The 26729-nt window shown below is 39.9% G+C and overlaps 1 protein-coding gene across 13 annotated transcripts in view; it reads left to right on the top strand.

The window, feature by feature from the left end:
- Positions 1 to 26729, top strand: part of cep112 (centrosomal protein 112) — a 139609-nt gene that overhangs the window by 42846 nt on the left and 70034 nt on the right. For all 13 annotated transcript variants that reach the window (XM_046866277.1, XM_046866283.1, XM_046866284.1 and 10 more), the window contains 9 exons: positions 7546 to 7632; positions 12925 to 13024; positions 13189 to 13307; positions 17524 to 17667; positions 21746 to 21900; positions 22023 to 22152; positions 22940 to 23032; positions 23419 to 23478; positions 24864 to 24943. In XM_046866277.1, coding sequence (XP_046722233.1) covers positions 7546 to 7632; positions 12925 to 13024; positions 13189 to 13307; positions 17524 to 17667; positions 21746 to 21900; positions 22023 to 22152; positions 22940 to 23032; positions 23419 to 23478; positions 24864 to 24943 — 968 coding nt within the window. The remainder of the gene's footprint in view (positions 1 to 7545; positions 7633 to 12924; positions 13025 to 13188; positions 13308 to 17523; positions 17668 to 21745; positions 21901 to 22022; positions 22153 to 22939; positions 23033 to 23418; positions 23479 to 24863; positions 24944 to 26729) is intronic.

Here is a 26729-nt window from a genome sequence, read left to right on the forward strand (position 1 = left end):
CAGATTAAGGTGGCTAAGTGCAGGTTTCGCTAGAGCAGGTTCTCGTGAGAACCGCACAGCTCGTCTTTTTCAGCTCATCATCCTCTTAATCTCACACCTCGTAACACGCCTGTGTATGTGTGTGTGTTTGCAGCCATGAGTGATTTAAGCCGGTAATGAGAATCTAATCTAAATGTGTTGTGTGGCTGTGGTTTAGGCATCTTTCCCACATGTAGTATGTAGTCCGTTTGAATCACGCACTAGTGTCATTACCTCTTTACTGTGGCTGGTTTTGGCAGGGGATGAGACAGCTATCGGTCAGACGTTGAATCAGTAGATTAATTAGATGAACGGTAGCGATTCTATATCGAAAGTGGACTTGTATGTGATAAAGTGCCTTTAGGACACTTTCATGTATGGAGTGTTTAACTGTTTATCATTGAAGTGAATTATTTGAGTCTAATCAAAAGAGCTGCATGGTGTAATTCTGCTTATGCCTTATTAATTGGCAAATATTTCAATATATTAAACAATTCTCTCAAAAAAAATTATCTCAGGTTGTCATGTTACTAAGAAATTGGAAAATGTAATCTTGGAAAAAACGTTCTTTGACTTTTGTGTGCTGGCAAACCTAGCAAAGCACTCCGAATGTAACAAAGCATTTAAGGGTGACACAAACGTTACATCAATACCTCCTAAAAAAAACTTTCACAGCAGTGCTCAGCTGCTTTCATTAGTGTTATGTATGAGGACAGTGTGACAGCAGTGAAGTGTGCAGTAGGAACGACAGACTGGGTCAATGTGGAGACGGGACTGCATCAAGGATCGGCTCTGAGCCCTTTGTTGTTTTCAGTGGTGAATTTACAGGTTGACGGATGAGGTCAGACAGAAGTCTCCATGGACTATGATGTTTGTGGATGATATTGTTATTTGTGTTGGGAGCAGGATGAGAAGAGCCTGGAGAGGTGGAGGTACTTGCTGGAGAGAAGGGCAATGAAAGTCAGTAGGAGTAAGACAGAGTACATGTGTGTGAATGAGAGGAAGGGCAGTGGAGTGGTGTGGTTGCAGGGAGAAGATGTGGAGAAGGAGGATGAGTTTAGGTACCTGGGGTCAACAGTGCATAGTAATGGAGAGTGTGTTAGAGAAGTGAAGATAAGAGTGCAGGCAGGGTGGAGTGGGTGGAGAAGAGTGGCAGGAGTGATTTGTGATAGAAGGGTATCTGCGAGAATGAAGGGGAAAGTTTATAGGACTGTGGTGAGACCTACGATGTTGTATGGTTTAGAGACAGTGGCATTGAGTAAAAGACAGGAGGTGGAGCTGGAGGTAGCAGAGCTGAAGATGTTGAAATTTTTATTGGGAGTGACGAGAATGGATAGGATTACAAACAAGTTTATCAGAGGGACAGCGCATGTAGGACTTTATGGAGACATGGTGAGGGAGGAGAGATTGAGATGGTTTGGACATGTGCAGCGGACGGACATGGGGTATATCGGTAGGAAAATGCTGAGGATGGAGCCACCAGGAAGGAGGTAAATAGGAAGACCAAGGAGGAGGTTTATGGATGTGGTGAAGGAAGATATGCAGGTAGTAGGCAGATGTAGAGGACAGTGGGGTATAAAGATGGATGATTCACTGTGGCAACCCCTAATGGGAAAAGCCGAAATAAGAATAAGTTGTTTATTATTAGTGTTAGAGTATGTGGAAAGTCTGCCATAAAAGTTCTTGTGTACAAGTTATAACTAGAAAAACTGTGTTGGTGCATAATCTATATGCATAATAATATATCTTAAAGCAAAACTCTTGTCCAAGCCATCTGTTATACAAAAATAACATAGCTTTCTTTGACCAATCAGATAGGAGAATGCTGTTTTTGACTAGGGATTTGCATGTCCATAACTAAGGCAGATGCGAGTCACATCTCGATGTACAGCCAACGATACAATGCATTAAAGTTTACATATGAAGCAGCTATTGAAGCAGTGCAATACGATTCACCCCTATTCCGATACAATTGCTATCTGATTTCGATTTGATTCAACACAATGCAAATAATTGCAATGGAAAAAACATGATGACATCTACTAATAATTATATATAAATAAATAGGTTTTTACTGATGCAAATATGTTAAAAACGTTGCATTGTGATACAGATGCCAACTTGCATCACATGCACGTTTTCTGTCAGTTATATATATATATATATATATATATATATAAGCGGTCTAAGTATAATTAAAAAGGCACAAATGCAGTACATGTCTAACGCAGGTTTCTGAAATCCTCTTGCAAGCAAACCGAACAACAGCTCATAAAGACCTTCTTTTACCGTCTAGCCAGAATATATTCGTTTGTAGTTCCCTTTGTAACTGGCTCCGACTGAAATCATCTTCAGTGGAAAGAAATACAATACTGAACTTTAAACCACAGCGCTGTTGAATCCATAAATCTGATTGGTCAGAAGGTGTTAACTGATCATCTACAACAGCATCTCTGACATCAGAGCTATATACAGTATTAATGCATTATCTTATACATTTTTATTTCTTATACACAGGGACATGGTTTCAAAAATTGCATTTTGAAATAGACTTTTTTGTTTAAATAGATATTTATATGATTGAAGTCTCTGGTGTCAGACAATATTAGGAGAATCTTCAGGTTTCTGGTTTTAGAATGTAGAATGTGTTTTTGTTGTTTGGTTTTGTTTGAACTTATGAAGTTCAAGAGAAAGAAATATATTAGTTTATATATAAATATATAGTTAGTAAAATCTTTTAAAATCTCAGCATTTATATTGTTAGTAATGACTTGTATTGTGGACATGATGCTGTATGGGGAAAAAAATTCTGGATACCGGACCATATGATTTGTATATGCTTATGCCTAATTTCTATATGCTTTTTAAACATTCCACATTTACTCCCATTTTGCTGTTATAATAATACAATAACTTTTAGATTTTGAAGTGTGCTTGTGGAGACTTGTGATCATTCAGCCACAACGGTGTCAGTACTGATGTCAGGTCTGAGGAGGCCTGGGGTGCAGTCACTTATTCCAGTCATTTATTCCGAAAGTGTTCAATAGGTTTGAGTTCAGAGATCTTTATTCGAGATCTTCCATGCCAACCCATGTAAACCATATCCTCATGGAGCTGGTTTTGTGCACAAGAGCACGTCATGCTGGAATATAGTGTGCGAACGTTCAATAAAGTTGATTATTTTTGGACATTCTACAGGTACAAATAATCGTGAAGGTCGGTAAAGAATGATGGAATATAAAGATTTAAATCATGGCGTATTTAATGGCTCAGAAAGCACATTTGTAAAACCAATTTCTTTACTGATTGGCCAGTGAGAGTTTTGTGATCTTAACAATTGTAGACAGAGTTATTACCCTTTTGTCTTTAAATATACCAAAAGATAGTTAATTAAAAACAGTCTAATTCATTGGCACATTGCGGAGGATTAGTTATATTTTGATTGTCCTTTTTTATATAACCGCGTGCCATGTTTTGTTATTTTTAACTTCGCTAAAATGCGACCGATAGTTTACTCTCCTTACATCTACTGTACATTTATGGCATTGGCAGACACCCTCATCCTGAGCGACTTAAAAAGTTCTCATTTATACACCTGAGCACTTGAGGGTTAAGGGGCCTTGCTGATGGGCCCAGCAGTGTTGTTTGGTGGCACTTGGATTTGAGATTCATTATATTTTTTTATTTAATTCCCAAAACAAATAAGAACTATGGCCCTTATACTGTTTATTCACAGCATTTTGTAGACACCCTTATCAATGAACACTTATCTTCCTTTTTTTTCTTTCAAACATCAATATGCTTTTATGAGCATTCCGACCTACACTCAGTGATTATTTGTTGATCGGGTGAGCGCGTATGAAGCACGCCCGACGAAAGATACGTACGTGACAGTTAATGTTTGATGTTTTGCCGCCTCTCTTGTATCCTCACATTGGAAATCAGTGCGCTGTGTGATTTTATCTGATGTAAAGACGGTGGCAGATTACAGTGTAAGGTGAGCCGGCTTCTTAGAAGTGAGCCGAATAGCTCAATTAACACTCCCTAACCTGTAATCCGTGTAATCTGTGCTATCATAGTGCCAGATGTTTACTCCTCAGCAAGAGATGATTTCCTGCTAGACAGCTGAAAAGGTGTGTGTGTGTGTATTGGTGGGTGTGTTGAGCAATTCATGAGGTTAACTATATTAATTAAATCATGATGGGCTATTATAAGGGATAATTGCTGCAATTACATTGGAAAGGTAGCTTCACTCGTTCAACAACCCTCTGCCTTACTGCTACAGTGTGAACGGTGATGAGTTTACAAATATAGGCGAAGAATTATCATTGCTTATTTGAATAAATTGTCAAATCTTAATTCAGCTTGAACTAATTCAACTGTTTAGTGCATGATTTGCTATTAGCAACCATTTTGAGTGCTTTTTTTTTATTACTTTATCATTTTATACATGGCAGAGTCTCTACATTATATATGCTGGCTGTTGTTGGAAACTCTAACCCCCTTTTCTTTGTCTTTTTTTCTTTTCTTTTTTTCTTCCCTTGATTGCTCTTTTAACTCTCATGATTTTTTTTTTATAGCCATTAAAAGGAACGTTTCATTATATTCAAAGCATCACATTAAACGATAAGCATGTAAAAAGAAGTGTGTGTGTGTGTGTGTGTGTGTGTGTGTGTGTGTGTGTGTGTGTGTGTGTGTGTGTGTGTGTTTTATCCAAAAATATGAAATTATTTCACATTCTGTCACATACTCACATTGCACTCATTTCAATGTGACACGTTTTCTGGATCATGCGTTGTTTTTAAAGGACAGAGGCTTAGATGGCAACGTGTCCATATTGACAAAGGTATCAGTTCGAGACAGGCTTAAAGTTAGCATACATCATGTTGTTGTCAAGATTCCAGTGTGCATCTTGGCAAGGGGCTTACCCTTAAATACAGTTCGGCTACAATGAATACCAGTAAAAAAAAAAAAAAAAAAAAACCATTTTCTGTGTTGATGTTCTGCAGTCAATGTAATTATCAAGAATTTATATATATTTCTCTTCTTGAGCCAGGCTTCTGTAAATGATGAAAAGGATTATGGGATATAAACAGCTTTAAAAACTGATGAGTGGATCTTTCATAAGAAGGCCTTCCTGTTTGTTTCAGACACACCCATAATAACAAAGAAAAACACTCAGCAGCATCACTATAAAGCTTCCATATTGTGAGTTTTATTTGGTTTGTGTGTAATATTTTCGATTAGTGTCCATTATGGTAAAATCGAAGATTGTTCACACAAATTGTTTGGTTCTCAGTGCTAATTACGTTTATACAGCACATACCATTTTCTGTCAAAGAACAATGCAAGCTTTCATCTACAGTAAACCTTTCTCTCTTTTTTTTTTTTTTTTTTTTTTTTTTTTTGCGCCATTCTGTGCCCTAGGGAAGATCTGATAAGGCAGTGGCTGTCCGATGAATGATCGGAGGTTCTGCTCGGCCCGGGGCGAGGGAGGCGCTATTCAAAAGTGCCGCACTTGCCAGATCAAACATGCCACATCAGGAATGCCTGGCGGCCGTGTTGTTGAGAGACACAGCAGAAGGATGTACAAAGTGTGCGTCTCTGTGAGGGAGTGAGAAACAGCCCCACCCAGTTCTGCTTAGCTAGGACCTGAATTAATGTGTATATGTATGAAAGTACAAGAGACCGCACACACCTCTGCATGATAATACAGACCTGTATGGGTTCGCCGTCCTGAAAGGCCTCAGAGAAGCCGCGTTGCAACTCGCCTCAGAAAAGCGTTGAACTATTGATCCCAGAGACATCGAGCTGAATTACAAGGCCTGGCTGAGAGGAACTTAATCACTGCTCTCTTGGCCTTTCTTCACTCTAGCACTGTTATTGACATGAGCGGTACGGCGCAAGCAGAACTAGCCAGGCACGTTGCTTCTTCTGAGCCGAAGCTGAATTTTAAGCAAAAGAAAAAAGAAGTGGATTGAAATGCTAATGAACATTGATTCCTCACTTTGTGGTATTTCCACAGAGTTGTATTTTTTTTTTTTTCCATCTTACCTTTCCACATTCTGAGCAAAACCAGCTCAGGCTTAGTGAACAGATGGTCTGCTCTCTTTTGTTTGTTCTCTTAATGGCTTCTTGTGCCAGGAAACAACATTGTGGCTGATTTGCTCATTGTTGAGATGTATTTCACTTGAGCAAATATAAAAAAAAAAATTTCATACGAGTTACAAAACTTTTGATGGTTTTATTTCTATAATATGAATGAGAAAATGCCTACAATGGATCGCTCTGAATTTTTGTGTGGCTGGCATTTCCTCCTCCGTGATTCTGTTTAATGGAAACTCATGCCCCCCTGGAAAATTACGTGCCACCATAAAAGTGAGTGTTGATGAATAAAACAATTGATATGAATTCAAAAAGTATTGGGACACTTGTCTTCAATTGCACTATGTGGTATGACCCCGAACAGTCAAACAGAGGTGCACAGGAGGTCTTTGGGTGAGGAAGCATTACATTTTTCCGATACTGTTTACATGACTTGGAGTGGAAGATCTTGAGTGGCCTGCTATAGAGCGCTAACCTCAACCTTATTGAACACCTTTGGGATGGTGAACATGGACTGCAACACAGACCTCCTTTTCCTATATCAGTACCTGACTTTACTAATGTAAAGGGTACATTGTACACTGTGTACAATGTACATTGTGTACATTGTCAAGAGCTCCTGAAAATAGTTGTGATTTGTTTTCTCCATTTCTTAGCATTACTGCTTGATGTACATTTTCAATAGCTCTGGGAGTTGAATTTGGATTTTTCTCTTTTCATTGGCTTCGTCTGTTCCGAGTGCTTTCTATTAACCATCTATTTATTGATGCCAAGTCAGGAAGCCAAGATATTGCCTTCAGATATTCTGTTCTGGTTTTTATTTTACTTGAGTCAGAACAACAACAGAGTAATCAGAATATTAGCCTAAGTATTACTGCTGCAAGGTTTTATCGAGGACACAAACATTGTAGGCCAGAGGTTCTCCAAAATGCGGTGTATGTAGCATAATTGTGTTTGTGTATGGGTGTGGTCCGTGATTTTATTTTTTTATATAGTATTTTTTCTTAACTAATAGGGGTGCAAATTTGAATTAAATGGGTTTACCTCATACCTCAATAGCTCAACTAACAAAATGCTCTATAAGTGAGTTGAGGAAGTTGATAAGTTGAGGAACAGCTCAGTGGCCAGATCATTGTACAAAATGGCTAGAGGATTATTGTAACGCATTTTAGGTAACGACTTAAAAAATAAAATAGTTTTTCTGTAGTTTAATCTGTACTGAGATACATTCTGTAGGGTGCATCAATATGGTTATTGCATGATGAAAAGCTCTCGCTTTTGAACACTCATTTACTCAAAAATGTCAAAGTAATCGAAAATGCACATCTCTTTCATGTTCCGTGATCAGTCCCAGTAGTGTTTTTTTTTACTCTACAAAAGGAGTTTAAACATTGATTTGTGTGCTATTTTTTTCCCTCCCAGACTGAAATGAAAACCAAAGTTCTGGAGGCCAAGTACCAGGAGGAAAAGCTGAAGCTCCAGCAGAGACACGACGCTGATGTTCAGAAGGTTTTTCTCTATTTCCTGTCGTTCACACGTCTTTCCCCTGACAGCTCCGTTTGGTTTGCCCATTGCACTGGCTCACTCTCAGCGCCTCATGATAGTGATGCATTTTAATGATAAACCCTGTAACTTGCTTTTATCTCAAAGACAATGTAAGATTATTGGCATAATCTTTGGCAGGGTGTATTTAAAACTTTTTTATCAGCTTCCTGATGAATCATTCATTGATTATTGTGAGGTCCATGTGTTTCAAATGGCATCAATGGGTTAAATGTAATGTACATAGAAAAAGCCATTGCTGTGTAAAGTGTCCATTTGAATGACAGAAAGTACCGTCAGAGCCGTTTAAGAGTTAAGAATTCACCAGGTAATATATTTAAAAATAGTTTTTTTTTTGTTGTTGTTTGTAGGTTTATGATTTGTCATTAAGAACAACTACCGGAGACACTTTTTTTGCTAATTTAGTTTGTTAGCAGGGTGGAGGAAAAAAAGTTTAGATAAATCAGTGAAGTTTGATAGTCAAAAATGATGTCATGAGGTAATAAACCTACAGTGAAAACATAATTACTGTGGTTAAGTATCAATAATTATCTTATCACGTGGCTGGTACACAAAACGTTAAAACTGGGCTGACACCAGGCTGCTATATTCAGGAATTTCTGGCACTGAAACCAGACCGACCATCACTTTGTCTCACTCAATTTCATATCTAATTATACCGGAATCTAAGATTTACAAATAACATACAAATAAGTCTCTCTCTTACATAATCAATAAAACCTGGATTGAAAGATTTCCTCTTGATTGGTATCCACTGTGCGATGTTTCTAGATAAAAAAAAAACCTCCAGTGCAGCCAGAAAATAATAATAAATACAAAAGACGTTTGTCTGAATGAAACAAAGATGCAAATCTTAATCCCATGTGTTTGTAATTAATGACTAAAATAATTGGGTTATTAGAAAAACTGGATTATTTTAATTATAGCTCAGCTATTAGGGCAGAAGTAAGAGGTTTTAGTGTGTATAGGTAACACTCGCATTCTGTCATAATTGCTGACTAATAATAAGTAGCTATGCAGGTGCACCTGTTGCTAAATTTAATCCTGAGAGTTGAAAGTTGATCCTATTTCTATTTCTTGCTAAAGACATGTCTGTTTTAATCTGTTTCAAAGTCCATATACCCCTCATAAAGAGAGAAAAGTCACAGGCGGCTTTGCGTCTCTTTACACACATACACACGCGCACACACAAAAGATGCACTAAAAGCCTGAAATGGCGCTGCCTAAAAGCAGCACATCTCCCAAAAAGCAGGCGCCGGACTCTCCCGCCCCGTCATGACTTTCCCATGTGCCGGCTGAAATGCTCTCTCTTAAGAAGGCGATTAGAAAATTACATGTGTCCCTAAATGCTCCATGAACTTCTCTTTACCCTTCTCTCCCTCTCCCATTCTGTCTCATCCAGGGGCTTTCATCTCTCAGGATGACAAGCTTAGCAGCAGAGTGCACTTCTGAGGACTAAAACAGGCCAAATAATCCAATGATGGGCACTATGACTTTTTTTTCCCCCCATCCTCCTCATAGTGTGAAAATAATAACTTTTAGGGGATGCTTTTTCCTGTTTAAATCAGAAGTCAGTGTTTCAAGGAAAGCGCACCTCTCCAGAAATGTACCCTATTCACCCCCCATCCCCCATACTTTTTGTCCACTCTCTCCTCTCCTGCCCTAACACCCTCCTTTATTAGTGAACATGAGAGAAAAGGGATGTGAAGGCTGGACCCTAGAAAGCACATTTTAAATTAGAAGCTCCATTGCATTTCCTCCTTATTACTGGGGTAAAAAAAGCCCTTTGAAGACTGGTTTGGTGTGAGTTTTCCCCTCCAGTGTGTAAAAACCTCGATAGCTTTCCATGGACTCCATACGCACTAATTATTCTCATGGCTCCTTGCATTAAATCCGGAATAAATTTGTGTTCGGTTCCGTACGCAGCTGTAGAGCATGAACAAGTGAATAGAGCTTTAGATCTGCATCAAAGCCCTTCGGGGAGGATGTCAATATTTGCTCAGGTGCATCTTTTGCTGCAAACGGTATACAAACTTGAAGACAACATCCACATCGAGAGCTTGTCTTGTCCTTGCCGGTGGGTGTCTCTTGTTCTCTTACCCCTCACTCAGCAGCCTGCTGGGTTTCGATTACTGCCCGCTCCTTCTTGCTTTAGAAGCACGCGCAGGACTGCTGGGACACCAGTTGCACAGCTTTGAACTGAAACCCCAAATCCTGCGGGGAGTCGTGCATCAGAAGAACAAATGGCCAAATCAAAATTAACAAATGGACCCCCCTCTTGACCACCACCTCAGATGAAAGGGAATATGTTTTTAGCTTGTTTTTTGTTTTTTGTTTTTTTTTCTGGCAACTCTAATCTTAAATGCTCGAGGCCTGTGCTAATCTCACATCCAGTTGGGACCAGACTAAACATGTGACTTAAAAAAAAGTAAAACAATTCAAATAAAAAATACAAACTCTAAGTATGGCAAGGACATCCTGTGCATGCTGGAAACTCTTAAAAGCATCAGGCAATTACTCAGAAATTCCTGACTACCTGGCAACTAATTTAGTATATTCTTCTGAAGAGACAATACTAGAGAAATGAAACTTGGATATACTTTAGAGTGCAATGTGCAGCTTATATAACAGTGTAGATTTACTGTCCTCTGAAAATAACCTTAACACACCCATTATTGTCTAAATAGTTGGCAACAAAAGTGAGTACACCCTAAGTAAACATGTCAAAACTTTGTCCAAAGTGTCAATATTTTGTGTGAGCACCAGTGTTATCTAGCACTGTCTTAATCCTCCTGGGCATGAAAATCACTAGAGCTGTACAGGTTGTTGCTGAGATCCTCTTCCATTCATCCATAATGACATCATGGAGCTGCTGGATGTTAGACACATGGTGCTTCTCCACAGGAGACCTCCACAGGTGCTCAGTAGGGTTCAGGTCTGGAGACATACTTGGCAACCCCTTCAGCAAGGCAGTTTTCATCTTGGCGGTATTTTCATGTTGGAAAACTGCTGTTCTGCCCAGTTTCTGAAGGGAGGGCGTCATGTTCCCGCTTAAGAATGTCACAGTACATGTTGGAATCCATGTTTCCGTCAATGAACCGCAGCTCCCCAGTACCAGCAGCACTCTTGCAGCCCCAGACCATGGTGCTACTACCACCATGCTTGACTGTATGCAAGACACAATTTTCTCTTTTCACCAGGGTGTCGCCACACATGCTGGATACTATCTGAGCCAAACAAGCTCATCTCAGTCTCATCAGACCACAGGACATGGTTCCAGTAATTCATGCTCTTGGACAGGTTGTCTTCAGCAAACTGTTTGTGGGCTTTCTTGTGACCCAGCTTCAGAAGAGGCTTCCTCTGGGATAACGGCCATGCAAACCTGAGCACTGACAAGCGGACCTTCCTCTTCTGGAACCTCTAAAGCAATACTGGCAGCACCCATGCGTCTGTTTTTGAAGCAGATTCTGCACCTGACTTACAGCACAAGGACTCAATGTCTTTGATCGACCCCTGCGAGGCCTGTTCTGAACGGAACTCGTCTTGCAAATCCTCTGTATGACCCTGGCCACTGTACTGTAACGCAGTTTCAGGCCTTACTGACCTTCTTATAGCCTCGGCATCTTTGTGGAGAGCAACAATTCTAATTCTCAAATCCTCAGAGAGTCTTTGCCATGAGGTGCCATGTTGAACATCCAGTAGTCATGAGAGAATTGTACTCAAAGCACCAAATTTGAACTGCTAATACAAGATACACAAATTTGTATGGTTTTGTCGAGCAGACAAAAACATGAACATGATGCATGATTTGCATGGTTACATGACATGCAGCTGTTATAACTTAAGGCATATTCTCTTTAGTTGCCAGCAATTTAGACAATAATGCTGTAGAGGTATTTTTAAAGGACAGTAAATCTGTACTGTTATAAAAGCTGCACATTGACTACTCTAAAATATATGAAAGTGTCATTTCTATAGTGGAAACTCTTCTTAAAATGAGCCTCTGACAGTGCTGCTATTTCTACATCTGGATGTTTCAGCATTTTGATGTGTATACATAAATAAATAATAAGCATATAATTTCAGGCAATGCCTACTACTGTTCGAGATATATATTCAAGTCATTAAACCCATACAGATAATAGCATAGGGTAACACCCTTTCTACTTGATAAACAAAAAACATTCCAGTCATGTGGTACTACCTGATGCTAAGATCTATATCTAAATACAGTATAACATCATGCTCAACCTTTTATATACTGTAGATAAGTGTTGAGTAATTAGGTGATTAGGCTGCCAAGTGACGATGTTTTCACCGTCTTTGATTTGTACCAAGTTTATGCAAATACTATGCTGTTCATTTCTGACTTATTGGCTTTACCTCCCTTTTGAGGAATTTTTCACAATAAGCACTTATGTGTTTATATACGTATGTTTGCAAAGTATGCATTATTTTAATTTTATTATTGCATCCGGACTAAAACAGCAATGTACATCCATTATGAAAATAAAATCCATTATCAAAGTATGTACCAGTCCTCACTTGGAAACACTGCATACCTTTTATTTTAACACTTTCCATATACTTACCAGTATGTAATATAACAATGATCAGCAAGGTTTCGCTTTTGTCCTGTCAGAAATAAACAGTAATTAAACTTGTACATGAAATAGATGGCAATGTTTCACAAGAGTACAATAAACTTTCCCCAGAGAGAATAATGCAGCATTCATAAGATCTTTCGACCCAGTTTTGGCTTATGATAAGATTAAAGATAATAACTATATACAGAGAAGTGCCAGAATACACAGAATATCTTTTTTCTTGTTCTACAAAATGCTTAGTACACACTCAGACATCACAACTGAATGGTTGGAGGACTGTAAAGAAGCTTCTAAACTGAAGATTTGTCATATATGGTGTTTTGCCTTTGACATACTGTACAATAATAATGATTAATTGGTTCAAAAAATTCAATTAAGGTAGCTCTAGATCACTTTATAGGAGAAAGCCATTGAAACTAATCTCAGTTTTAGAGACTCAATGAGAGACACAGATATCTAATTGGCAACAGTTGGGTTTATGTGGGCAGGTTTTACAAGTTCTCTCAGAGTTGGCCTGCTACTGAAGAAAAATGCGATCCAATAAAATATGCATGAAACAAACAGCATTTAAAGCTCGAAAATAAGAGCTAGTAGTGTTCGAAGCTACTCAGAGGTCACTCTTATGTTGCAGATTTTACATCGTAAGAATGGCGAGATCGAGGAGCTGAAGTACTTGCACCGGTCCAAGCAGAAAGAAGCCGACGAGGCAGTGAAAGCACTGGAGAAAAAAGGTAAGAGGGGGACACAAATGTAGAAGTAATGGTGAAAATAGCTGTGGAGGGTTAGAACCTCAGATTGAAAAGTAAGAAAGTAGACTGAGGGATGCCCTGCGGCCAGGTCTACTGTTTATTTTGTTTCTTTTTCACTCTCTTTATACTCCTCCTCTTCCCCACAGTTCAAAGCTTGCTTCGTGAATCCCAGGTCATCCGCCAGAGCAAAGACAAGCAGATCGCAGAGTTAAAGAAATTGTCGGATCAAAGTGCTGACTCTATGAAAAACGAATGGGAGAAGAAGGTACGGCTAGGCTCAAATGCCTTCGGTTCAGCTTGTGGAGCTCTTTGTATTTTATTTATTATTTTTTTTACTTTGAGGCCTTTTTTTATACTGAGGCAGAACTCGAGGCCTTCTCTTTAAGTTTAAGGCAGAGGAGAAGGCATCTTCTGAGTTACTATGTATTAACTGTGGAGGGGGAAAAACAACATTTTGTATGTTGTCCAGCTCTTTTTCTGTTGCTTGATGTTTGTGTGATTGAAGTTCTGTTCACTGCTTAGCAGCAGATGTACAGTTTATCCGTTTTGTTTTCAGGACAGCTGCAGAATACACAATTTATCATTATCAAAATCCCATATATTAACAATATAATCAGTAATATTGGAAAAAGGGATGGCCCTGATTTAAACCCACAAGATGTTGCTGTAGGTGTGGACAGCGTGTTTAGTGCTGCAGGTTGTTTCTGCCCCTGAGTGACACGAGAGAACGTGTAGGAACCGATGGTGTCAAAATGCAGCAAGCTTCCAAGAAAGGAGGGAAGAGGGAAATCTCCTGTCAGTCACTGTAGATCACTATAGGCACTGTAGGTCTTTCCTTCTGGCATGATTTACCCTGTGCAGGAGCAGCTTTTTCGAAAAATACATGCACATTATGAGGGTGTGGAGAAAGAGAGACAAGTGCTCTTTTTATTCATGAACTCTAAACACACTTTTTTCACTGTTTGTTCTCTGCTTAGAGCTGGTCTGCTTTCTTTTGCTCCTTCTTATTGGTTACAGCCCAAACACCTGAAAGCACAAAAAAGGCAAGGTTGAGTAGACTGGCTGTAACAAGCCGCAGATGAAACTTATCACGGGTTACCTGCTGGTTTGCTTGTCTTTACTCCACCCACAGCCGATGCTCGGCCCACCTTCGCTGCCACAATCCATATTGCTGGATTTTGTGCTTTGGTTGCTGGTGTCCAGTGGGGGACGAAGTACACAATCCATGTACTTGAGTTAAAGTAGAGACAGACTTAAAACCTTCCTTCAAACTTTCACTCGAGTAAAAGTACAAAAGTATTTGCCTTCAAATGTACTTAAGTATCCAAAGTATTGTAATTTATTATGGCTGTAATGTTCCTATTATCATTTTTGTCTCATTTAATCAACTCAGATCAGGTAAAAAGACACTAATGCTACTCTTACCATAATTGATATCTATCAAAATGAGCCCAAAACCTTCTTTTGAACTATATAAAAAAAAAAAAAATCGCACAAATAAGGCCACAGGTGCTGTGGCAAGTCAGAGTCATGAGTTTCTGCCATTATTTATTACTTCTAAACTGTTCTGCTTGTTGTTCAACTGAAGTTGATCTGTTTGTTGGTGATAAGGAGATACTACCAAGCGGCAATCAAAACATTTACAATTGCGACATTTAGCAGACGCCCTTATCCAGCGCGACGTACAAAAGGGCTTTGAGTCTCTAGCAATGAATAAATCTACACTGGTACAAAGCAAACTTGGACACTGCTAATTTATGTGTTTAAGGAAGAGGTAGGTCTACAATCGTCGCTTGAAGATAGGCAGGGACTCTGCTGTACGGACATCTAGGGGAAGTTTATTCCACCACTTCGGTGCCAGAACAGAGAAGAGCCTTGAAGTGTACTTACCTCTCATTCTGAGAGAAGGTGGTACCAGTCGAGCAGTGCTGGAGGATCTCAGACAGCGTGGTGCAGTGTGAAGTGTGATGAGGTCTCTGAGGTATGATGGTGCTGGTCCATTTTTGGCCTTGTAGGCAAGCAGAACTTGGGCAGATTGAACACAAGTCATGCAGCCGCGTTTTGGATCATTTGCAGGTTCAAAAGTATGCACGCTCGACCATGCTTGCTGTGTGATTGACCAGTTAAGTTGTCATCCACTCATAAATAAAAACAAACGACAGATTTCACAAAATGTAGTAAAGTAAGATACAGTGGTGTGAAAAAGTGTTTGCCCCCTTCCTGATTTCTCATTTTTTTGCGTGTTTTTTCATTTCCATTTCCATTTGCGGCATTTGGCAGACGCCCTTATCCAGAGCGACTTACAACTGAGCAGGGGAGGGTTTTAGGGCTTTTGCTCAAGGGCCCAGCAGTGGCAGCTTGGTGGTGGTGGGATTTGAACCTGTGATCTTCTGATCCAAAGCCCAATGCCTTAACCACTGAGCTACCACCTCCCTTTTCACACTTTAATGTTTCAGATCATCAAACTAATTTAAATATTAGTAAAAGATAACACAAGTGAATACAGCATGCAGTTTTTAAATGAAGGTTTTTATATTATTATTTTATTATAAACAAATTCCAAAACTACATGGCCCTGTGTAAAAAAGTGTTTGCCCCCTAAACCTAATAACTGGTTAGACCACCTTTAGCAGCAGCAACTACAATCAAGCGTCTGCGGTCACTTGCTATGAGTCTGTGAAGGAATTTTGGTCCACTCGTCTATGCAGAATTGTTGTAATTCAACCACATTGGAGGGTTTTTTTCACACACTGTATTTGACTTGTAGTGAAGTTAAAGTCTCCCCAAACGGAAATACTTCAGTAAAGTACAGAAGCGTGAAAAAGCTACTTAGGTACAGTAACGTATTGCATTTACCTTGTTACCGTCCACCACTGCGGTTGTCTGATAGGCAAGGTTGGTGTAAGCGACTCAGCGGCTCATTACGTTAAGGAGATAAGAAATAGGAAGTGTGGGACTGTGGTAACAACATAAATGTTCACTTTTTGTAACTAACCTTTTGTAATAAATTTGTTTTAACAGCTATAAATGCACTCATGTTATAAATATTGTGACTATCTATGAATATTATAAATATTCATAAATACATATCCATTTATTGTTGTAACTAATGAATTTTGCAGATAAAAATCAGTTAATATGAAAAAAGCTGATCTGATTTAAACCTGATTATTTAACACAGTAAAATGATCAGGTTTTCCAGAAGGTTTTCTTTTTCCAGCTCCTCTAAAGTTGTTCATCTGATTGTCTCTCTATATTTCAACACCATATGGACAAAAGTTTATGGACACTTGACCCTAAGAATTGTAATGTGCATTTATCAAAAATCCCATTCCACATTAATCCCTATTTGCGGTTGTAATAAACTCCACTCTCCCTGGAAATTGTTCTACTCCACTTTTTGGAGATTTTGGAGTGTGGTTGTTGAGTTTTGTGCTCATTCAGCCACAAGGGTGTTTAGTAAATGAGGCACTAACGTACGAGGAGGCCTCGGGCACAGCCAGCACTACAATTCATCCCAAAGGTGTTCAGTAGGGTTGAGGTCAGAGCTTTATAGCAGGCCACTCAAGATCTTTTACTCCAAACCATGTAACCTATGTCTTCATGGATTTCAGATTATGCACAGGGGCATTGTCATTGTCATGCCAGAACAGGTTTGGGTATATTGTGTGTGTGTGTGTGTGTGTGTGTGTGTGTGTGTGTGTGTGTGTGTGTGTGTGTGTGTGTTTTATGTTGAAACAGGCAGACAGTCAGGAAATTCAATTTTTTTTTTCCTAGGGGACAGTACTCCTAGGCTTGTATGATATTGGGGCTACTGACTAAATAAAATATTAACTAATTTCAGAACTGATAACCTAATAAACGAAATGCAAATGAGTATTTCCATCGTTTCTGGTTTAAGGAGAGAAGCAATATTAGCAGCTGCACAAAAAGAACTGAATATCAGCAGGAGCGATCACTAAAACTCAGCTGGATGGTGGAATTTTTAGTGGAACATACTTTAATAAATTCCATGTTATTTCACAGGAATGCACATGAAACACCCTCCTATAACTTTGACAGGAGGCGAGAATGCCCCACGAGTCTGGTTGGTAATTCATTGAGGAGCAGAAAGGCTGGTCTTTTGTCATATGTTTGAGTGAGATAGATTGCAGACTTCCTTTTCAAATGGGAACCTTGACAGGTGATATAAAATAATCATCACTAGATGTTATAGCTGTGTAAGATCTTGTAAGGATGATTAATTTGTTAAATCACACAAGCTAAGCACTACTGAAGATAGTATGTAATGCAGTGCCGTCTAGCAGAAACGTGTCACGCGTAGAACTCGAAGGTTACGCAAATTTAGAGCAGGCGTCCAGGGTTATTGTGCTCATCACCAGTGTCAGCAAGGGAAATGATGAGGAAGTGTGGGATCTGAAATGTTAGCTGGATGAAGCTCATGGATTTCGTCTAACCAGTATGCTTCTCTTCACTGATAGCTGCACACTGCTATGGCGCAGCTGGAGCAAGAGAAGTTTGAGCTGCAGAAGAAGCACACAGATAACATCCAAGAGCTGCTGGAGGACACCAACCAGCGGCTGGCCAAGATGGAGGCCGAGTACGGCACCCAGACACGAGCCACCGTGAGTGACTTTTGCCCCACAGCACCACACAGACAGATTTAGATGTCCCGCATGTACAAAACGTGGCTGGGACAAAGAGTACATTGTGCCTTGGCGATCAACAGTGGCCAGAAAAGAAAGAGAAGTCAGCTTTGAGTTATGCTTTAATGAGATTCTGCACGTTCTGGATTCGACGTCAGCGGTGCAGGTAAGGCTGCAGTCTGTCAGCGGGGTCGAATTTTATAAGGGCTTCAAAAAGCATGCCGTGCCCTGCAGAGCAAAGAGTTCTCTTTAATAATTAAACTCAGCAGCTTTTCAAGCATGAAGGAGTTCTCTGTCATTGGAAATTAGGTTCACCTATTCTGTTGGTTTAGGCCGGCCTTTTCAAACACACACACACACACACACACACACACACACACACACACACACACACACATCCTCCCGCATGTCCTCATGTTGTGCCAGTTTTGTCAGGTGAGCTAAGCGGGCCTGGGCGGTGCCCCGGTTCTATTTGATGTTTCGATGCGACAGACTTTGTTGGCCGCATCCTCTTTCATCATTCCTTTCCCCGTATTTTGGCGCTATCCTTCATTTTTCTTGGGGGGGCATCTCTTCAAAGCAATGCAACATATTTCATATACTTGTCCACAACAGGTTACTGACCTAAACAAAGAACTGGACCATTTAGTTAGAGTTTATTACATGTGTAAGAAAGTAGGGAATCCCCTGCTGAATCTCTATAGATGTAGCACAGTATCAGTATAGAACTCTTTTACAAATAAATCATGCTACACATAAATCCTTCAGGATTCGATATGACAGCACAAAAGACTTAAGGAGAAAGATACAGCACATTGTTTTACATAGATGTATTTACCTTCTCATTAACCATCCCACCTACTGTATATGAGAGTATGTATATCATTTACGTTCCTGCTTAGATCCACAGCAGATTCGCTCTTTAATGCATTTTTTTTGGTCTTTTTTTACTCAGTGATCAAATCATAAATTTATTTGATGAATCCACCAGTGCTGTCAGGTGTAGAGGAGATTCCCCCCAAAAATTCCGAGTCACTGGTTTGTGAAAAAGAGAAAGAAAAGTGTATTGTTAAACACTTGCAAGCTTTGACTGAGAAATATGTGAATTTTGTGGTGGGTTTTTTTTGTTTGTTTGTTTAGTTGCAATTTAACAGTTTAAAACAATGATACTGTATTTTTGTTTAGAATTTAAAGTAAGAAATATTTAATAGCAGGAAGTGTGAATGTGAAATGTGTTCACTCTATGGTCAAGAGATCCTGAGTCTTAAGTTAGGAAGGTGATTAGATTTTTGATTGGCTGCATGTGACTCAACAGCAGCTCCATTATCTTTTTGTACGAGTCTTTAATATATATTTTTTTGTGTTTGTTTGCTGATATGTTTTGACTGATAAGCGTGCAGCATAGAACATTACGTAATATATGTAAAAACACATCAGTTGTGAAGTAATCTTCCAGTTTACTAGCTAGACTTCATTCATCTTTGAGATGTTAAAAGATTTTATTTGTTTTGTTTAACTGGATCTTTATGACTTTTTATTTAATGCTGCAGTGAACATTGGAACATTGAACTGAAGAATAACAACAAAGCGCCATGAAACATATGCTTTTATGTTGCTTTTTTGCAAAAGCAAGATTGAACATCTGTTTTAACTCATGAATCACAGTGACACTAATGTCACCACCTTCCGCCCGGGTCCCTGGAAATATTATCTTGCGTAAAACTGGTCCATGTTTCAGAAAAGGTTGGGGAACGGTGTGTTAGACTGCCCTGTGATGCAGCAGTTTGAAAACATACAGCTGAGTGGAGTCACATGTCTTGGAGGAAACACATCTTAGCCCTGATGCCCACCACTTGGTAGCCATGGTATGAAAAGAAAAAGCTGATTAGTGGGTGGAAATTGATTTGCATTGACTCATTCCCTTGGAAGCCATTTATTTGTGTTGTGGGGTGATTATTATTATTATTTTTTTTTATAAACAGACTCAGTATATAATCTGTATACACTATCAAAGATTGTGAACATCTGACCATAAGATTAGTACATTCCATATTTGACTTTTTTTTTATATTTGAAGCTGTTTTACTAGATTCTAGTGTGTGGAGATTTGTGCTCATTCTGCAAGATTCTGATGTAGGGTGAGGAGGCCTGAGGTGCAACCAGCATTCCAATTCATCCCAAAGGTAGAATTCAATAGCATCATAGCAGGCCATTAAGATCTTCCACTCCAACCCATTCAAAGCATATCTTCATGGGGCTTGCTTTGTGCACAGGGGCATTGTCATGCTGGAACAGGTTCAGGTTCACATCCAGAAGACATTCCTATACAACTATGTGCCTCCAACTTTGTGGTAACAGTTTGGAGAAGAACCACATATGGCTGGCAAAGTCAGGTGTCGCAGTACTTTTGTCTGAATAGTGCATCTGGGCCTCCTTTTGCTCAGTAATGTCTATTCTTGCACATCTCTTTATTGACTGCTATACATGTATGTTTTCTTCTTCTTACATCATTACCCATTTTAGCGTTTGGCAGGTTTTGCTGAGGATAGGTGACAGAGGTCTGGAATGAGAGCCTGCAAGGTTCACTGAGATAAATGTGTATTCATTCCAGGCCCTCCAGTCAACCACCCACCCCCCCACCCCCTTTCTCTCGCATTACCCAGGATCAGACTTCGAACTTCCCAATAAATCACTAGTCACATGCGTCATGATTGAAACTTGTCGTTCTTAAGATCATGCCACGTTTCACGCCGGCAGCTAACAAAGGCTCATTTTTCTTTTTCTCGCGAAGCCTGCCGCGTCTGTGAAGCGACTCCTTTCAATGCGGCAACTTTCATCAGAACGGGGCCGCGTATCTTAAATCAATAGACTGTCATCACGTACATCAACCTGCATTCCAGCTGCCATGTCAGGGACAGTGGCTTCCATTAAGGAGACCAAAAGATCATGTGTGTGCGTGTGCGTGTAAAAGGTTCATTCCTTGATGTCTGGCTTTGTTTGAGCTTCCACATGTGCTGTCCAGGCCCCGTTTCATACAAACCATGTCAGCATAATGGTGATCATGAGATAATAAGTGTTCCTAATTATGCTTGATCTCCTGTTTGATGGGAGAAATCGTTTTTATTTTGTTTATGGTTTATGGCCCCCCAGGTCTCCTCACTCTACATCAGTTCCTGACTTCACTAACACTCTTGTGGCTGAACGAGCACAAATCTCCACAAGATCTTCCCAAAAGGGTGGAGGATTTTATAGCAGAAAACGGGAACGTTTTCTGCTAAAAAAGATATATATTGATATATATCTTATATTGTTTTAATTGCGAGTGATGCTTTGCTTGTGGACATTAAGCTCTTCGAGATTCCGCATTTGGCATTTAGGCGATCATTTTCTACCCCAAGATATATGGACACTACTGGTACAATGCTTTATCTCTCGCGGATAGTCTTCGGTGTGATGTGGTTAAGACTACAGTTTTAAGAGCTTATGAGCTTGTCCCAGGGGCATACCGTCAGAACTTTCGAAACCTTAAGAAAGCGTCTTCCCAGACTTTTGTGGAATTCGTGCGTGAGAAAGGTGTCCTGTAAGTGGTGTAGTGCCACTGAGGTAAATGATTACGCGTCGCTCTGAGAACTGATTTAACTGGAGGAATTTAAGTACTGTATCCCTGAGCGGGTCGTGGTGAGCATGCTGTTTCTACAATCTCTCAAGCAGACGTTCTTGCTGATGAGTTCACACTCACACACAAATCTGTTTTTTAAATTAAGTAGAACCGAAAGTACAAGTGAAAGTAGACCTAATCTTATTCAAAGTAAATTTAAAACGAAACTAAAACTGGGTCTCAGTTTTGTCCTTTCTTCCAAGATCCATCACAAAAACCACCATACGTCCCTACCCTAGACTTCAAAAGGGAAAGTAACACTTGTTTGCATGTCAACACTTAAGCATGAAGTCATCACCTCAGGAGTTTTCAGTTATAAGGATGCACTTTATGCATTCGATAAGGTGAATAACGGCATTTCTTTTTACTCGCCGTTTCTGTGTGTGTGTGTTGCTATAGGAGCACACAGTGCATGATCTGGAGGCACGGGTGAAGCAGCTTTCAGTGGAGGTGGAGAACAGCAACCTGCTCAGGCAGAAGGTCACACAGGAGAAAGCTGAGCTGGAGATCCACATTGCAGCCATCAGTTCTGAGCTGCAGGAGACCAAATGCAGGTACTGTATACACACACACGCAAACATTCATAACCTGGTGTATAAATAATCAACATAGTGCCTTCTTTTGAAGTATCCACCCTTGAGTAGAGACTTGTGTGTATGTGGTGTGTGTGTTTCAGGAATATGACTCTACAGCGGGAGAAGGATCTACAGAGTGAGCAGCATGAGGAGACACTACAAAAGCTTCAGGCCAAACACAATGCAGACATCAACCACTTTGAGCAGGAGCATGCGCTGTCTGTAGCCAAGGTAGCCTCATGACAAGACCTCTACTCCTCAGTTTTTATTCACTGATTCACTTTTAGACTTTGGAAAGCTCAATCATGTTCTACAGGTGAGAACACGGTAGTGGTCCAGTTGTTGATCTTGCTAGCGAGCTCTAGTACGACAGTCGTAACACGATTTGGTCATAAGTAGAGTAGGCTATATGTACAGTACTGTGAAATTATGCCGGAAGCTGGTAAAAAAATAACGTACGCCGTGGCTAGCGATTGTGGTCGTAAGTTGCATAGGTCGTAAGTCGATGACTACCTGTACTTCTTTCTTCCAGAGTACAAATACACAATATGGACAAAAGTATTGGGACACCTGACTTTCCAGCCAAATATGGTTACTCCCCCAACTGTTACCACAAGCTTGAAGGCACACAATTGTATAGGAATGTCTTTGATCGTGGTAGCATTACATTTTCCCTCTACTTAAATTAGGAGACACAAAATCCTGTTCCATTATGACGCTGCCCCTGTGCACAAAGCCAACTCCATGAAGATAAGGTTTACATGGGTTACAGTAGAAGATCTTGATTTGAATGCAATAGAGCTCAACCCTATTGAACACCTTTGTTCACCTTTGAAATTAAGCACTACTGCACCCACGTCCTTCTCACTTTGTAGCAGTACTTAATTTTAACGCCCTTGAGCACAAATCTCCACAACCACACTCCAAAATCTAGTGTCTGAAAGGTTTTATGCTTAGAAATAGAAAAGAATATGATTTGCGGTAACCGTTTTTAATTTAAATGTGGACTTGCTGTCAGGCATCGGAGGTGATCGCAGATCTGGAACAGATGGTGGCGCGGCTCAAACAGCAGCTGCGAGACAGCGAGCACCAAAGGCAAAAACAGCTCAGGGTAAACACTCATGACATACGTGTCTAATTTATTACTGTCACTTAAGTCTCCGCCAGTCACATCGAAAATATTCGTCTTTTTTTTTTTCTAATTTTTTTTTTTATTATGGATCATAATTTATGCACTGAACTTGGAAAAAAAAACGGGCTCCTGTGTTATATACTTAAAAAGCATCTTGAAAAGCTCAAATAAAAATGTAATTTGTCACATACATTTTCATATAGAGGATGACATATAGTGAAATGCTTTTTACGATATATATATACACACACACACACACACACACACACACACACACACACACACAGTCAAGCTTGATTTAGTTTGATTGATTTTTTTGTTGTTTTGTTGTGATTATTGTTTTTGTTTTTTTGTTTTTTTAACAGGATCTGGAAAATAAGACGCAGCAGGAGAAAATGGACCTTCAGCACACCAGTGACAAAAAGGTGATTTTTTTTTTCTCTGAAGAATTCTGTTGACACCTGGACAAGACGACGTTCTACTGTGAAAGTAATAAATGCGGTGTTTTGTATTGCTTTTTTCTTGCAGGACACTGTGAAATACATTTCCCTGATCACTATCTAACTAACTACCGTAACTAACTTTCTTTGACTTTCGCAAATGTGGTGAGACACATACACATGCACAAGGTTCAGTCCTGGGTTAAAATATTTACTGAGCTTAAATCTTTTGTGTGTTTTCTAGCCCAGATGTGTTCCCCAGTATCATGTTTGGGAAAATAAATTTATGATCATCATAAATCATTGTCTTATATACACTATGTAAACTTGTATTTGAGATTTGTATTTATAATTTTGGAATATCTCATTCAACATCCCCATTTTCTGTTATAATAACCTCCACTTTTCTAAGATGTTCCACTAGATTTTGGATTAGAGATATAGAGATCTGTGCTCATTCATCCTGATGTAGGGTGAGGAGGTCTTAGGGAAGTCAGTGTTTGATTTCTTCCCAAAGGTGTTCAGAAAGGGTTGAGGCCAGAGCTCTATAGCAGATCTTTCATTCCAACCCGTTTTAATGCATATGTTCATGGAGCTGGCTTTGTGTATGGGGGTATTGCCATGCTGGATCAGGTTTGGATCTCATTTTTCAAGTGTAGGGAAAATCTATTTATGTGCCTTTAACTTTGCGGTAAAGGTTTATTGAAGAATCACATGTGGATGAAAAAGTCAGTTGTCGCCATAGTTTTGTCCATATAGTGTATATAGTTGTTGGTTTGTCGCACGATTATGAGTAACTTGATTTTGTTTAAAATTTTTGCCTAAATGCATATTTGATAGGTGACAGTGGGTGGACAGGGGACAGACGATAATCGAGTTTCTGATTATTGGACATGTAGAGAAACGTGCCGTAAAAGCCGAGCATAACCTGATAATCGCCGGTCGTGTCTGGCCTCGCTTTGAACATTTTTTACAGGCCCCCTTCAAAGCGTCATTTCTGTCATAAAAAAACAAAAAAGTCTAAAATGAAAAGAAAGGAAGTCATCGTAATGAATTAGGCCATCGCGATCAAGCAGAGATCATGTTTGAGAGCGAGGCCAACAACACCTGGACCGCGGTCTGCCTTCAAAGTCTCGGCCAGGGTCATAAAGGCTTACGGTGTGGCGCACATCTGGATTGCCGTGGCGCTGTACACCTGCAGGCACTCAGGCAGGGTTGAGCAGGACTTGACCTCTGATCTCTAGGAGATAGAGGAAGTGGAGGGCGCTGTAAACAGACAGAGCTTTGGCTGTGCGGAGATAAATTACGGGAGTAAGGGCCGGTTAGACGAGGTGATTGATTGACACCCGTGCCGTCTCGTTCTGCCGCAGGTGCAGTCTCTGCAGGCCGAGCTGGAGAAGGAGCGTAATGAAGGCAGGAAAAAGACCACCAAGTTGGAGGAGGCACTCAGGTGAGTGATTCGGGTCCAGACTTTCTTAATGATTCATATCAAAATAATGGCTTTTTTTTGGATTTCTGCAATGTGAAAAGCACCTGCTAGTATTGTGTTTTGATTGAGTTATTTGCGCTGTCTGGAATTCCTCACGTCCACGTAGTGCCGCTGGTAAAGCTGCATTTTGTACGAGTCACGGTGACATTTCTTGGAAGCTTCATTTCCGAAAAGCCTGTAATGGGAAATGCCATCTACGTTACTGCTACTCACTTATGATCTCAGCTCAGCTCGCTCCCCTACACAGGAATGTAGCTAGAGATGTGACAGCACAAAGCTACCTGAGAAAACATCTCCAAACTAATTTTCGCACATGCTGACCCAGAATCTCACAACCCAGTTGTAAACAATGACATAAGGTTTAGTTAATTGCAACCTATGAGCTCACTGTTTGCTGTTTGCTTGTTTGCTTGACCCCTGACTGTGGTATATCACACCACATTGGCAACAATGGGCTGGTCTTATTATAGATTTGCACTATTAACTCCTAATGCCTTTTTAATGACGCCATCCAGATTAGCTACATTTTCTGAATGTTTCCAAATAGATATTATTAAAAGTATAGTGCAATAAATTACAGCATGTTATCCAGCTGAAGAAATGAATGAAGGGCATTGAATGAACAGTGAGTTCTGCTCGATTAATCCCAGAGCTTTGACACTGCTTGTGGTCCAGCTACTTGTGAGCGTCATCAGAGCACACCCAAAGCCCAGGACAGCGCAACTGAACAAGTATTGCAATGCTTTACAGTAATGTATGTGGCAAATCATAGTTGATGGTGTGTTGAAGTTTTTCTTTCTTTCTTTTAAATCGATTTCTGATAAATGTTCAATTCCACAGTCAGATAAATGCATGTAGATCAAATGTAGATTGCACGCATGTTTGAATCATTATTTTCGTCAAACCACAGGGATGTGGGATTCTTAACTGGGAAGGTGTTGATTGCTGTAATAGCACGGCTCAGACGCGGCGTTGGTTATAAGAAATAGACCTGAATGCTACCTGCAGTATTCACTTATGATGTTTCTAGTAATAAACTAAAGCAATTTCTTTGGGTGAATTTGTATCACAAATAAAAAAAGGCTTATAATTCACCCAACACCCATACAGGACAATGTAGACGCCAAATCAGAGCCGTCAACGGGCAATTCTAGGAGCTAAGTTCTCTCTTCCACTACCTGCATCTGACCAGCAAGTCCGTCCAACTCTTCAAACATTCATCAAATGTGCATTGCCTCATGGTGAGGACGTGCAGAGTCATTTAAATAAAGTAAACCACACAGAGTGCCGTCGGCTTTCCACCTTAAGCAAAGATCTAGCATGTTAGCGTGTCTTTTTGCATGTCAAAGGAGTACGATCCAGATGTGCGGGACATTTTCATTGTCTTTCAGTCCAGGGGTATTTGTGCGGGACTGTGTATATGCTTTCGGTATTCTAAATACACATCTGAAATAGTGCTGCTTTTTTTGTTCTTTTTTTTTTTTTTTTTGTTTTTTTTTTACTCAAAGACAAATAAATATTCACATAATCGTCCCCTCATCCCATACAAATGCAATTTGGTTTGTCGTTTTTCCTTGCGTGTTACCATAGCAACGCCACATTGAAGTACAAAGCTTGAATATGAAAACAAAGTTTCCATCTTTCATCCTCATGCGTCTCTGATCATCAGAGGGAATGAGCATACCAGCAAAAATGTTGTGTGGCGACTGGCTCTGAATGCTGAAACTAGAGCTTGCTGCACATGATA

The sequence above is a fragment of the Silurus meridionalis genome, chromosome 14 (assembly GCF_014805685.1).
Source record: "Silurus meridionalis isolate SWU-2019-XX chromosome 14, ASM1480568v1, whole genome shotgun sequence".
Taxonomy (NCBI): domain Eukaryota; kingdom Metazoa; phylum Chordata; class Actinopteri; order Siluriformes; family Siluridae; genus Silurus; species Silurus meridionalis.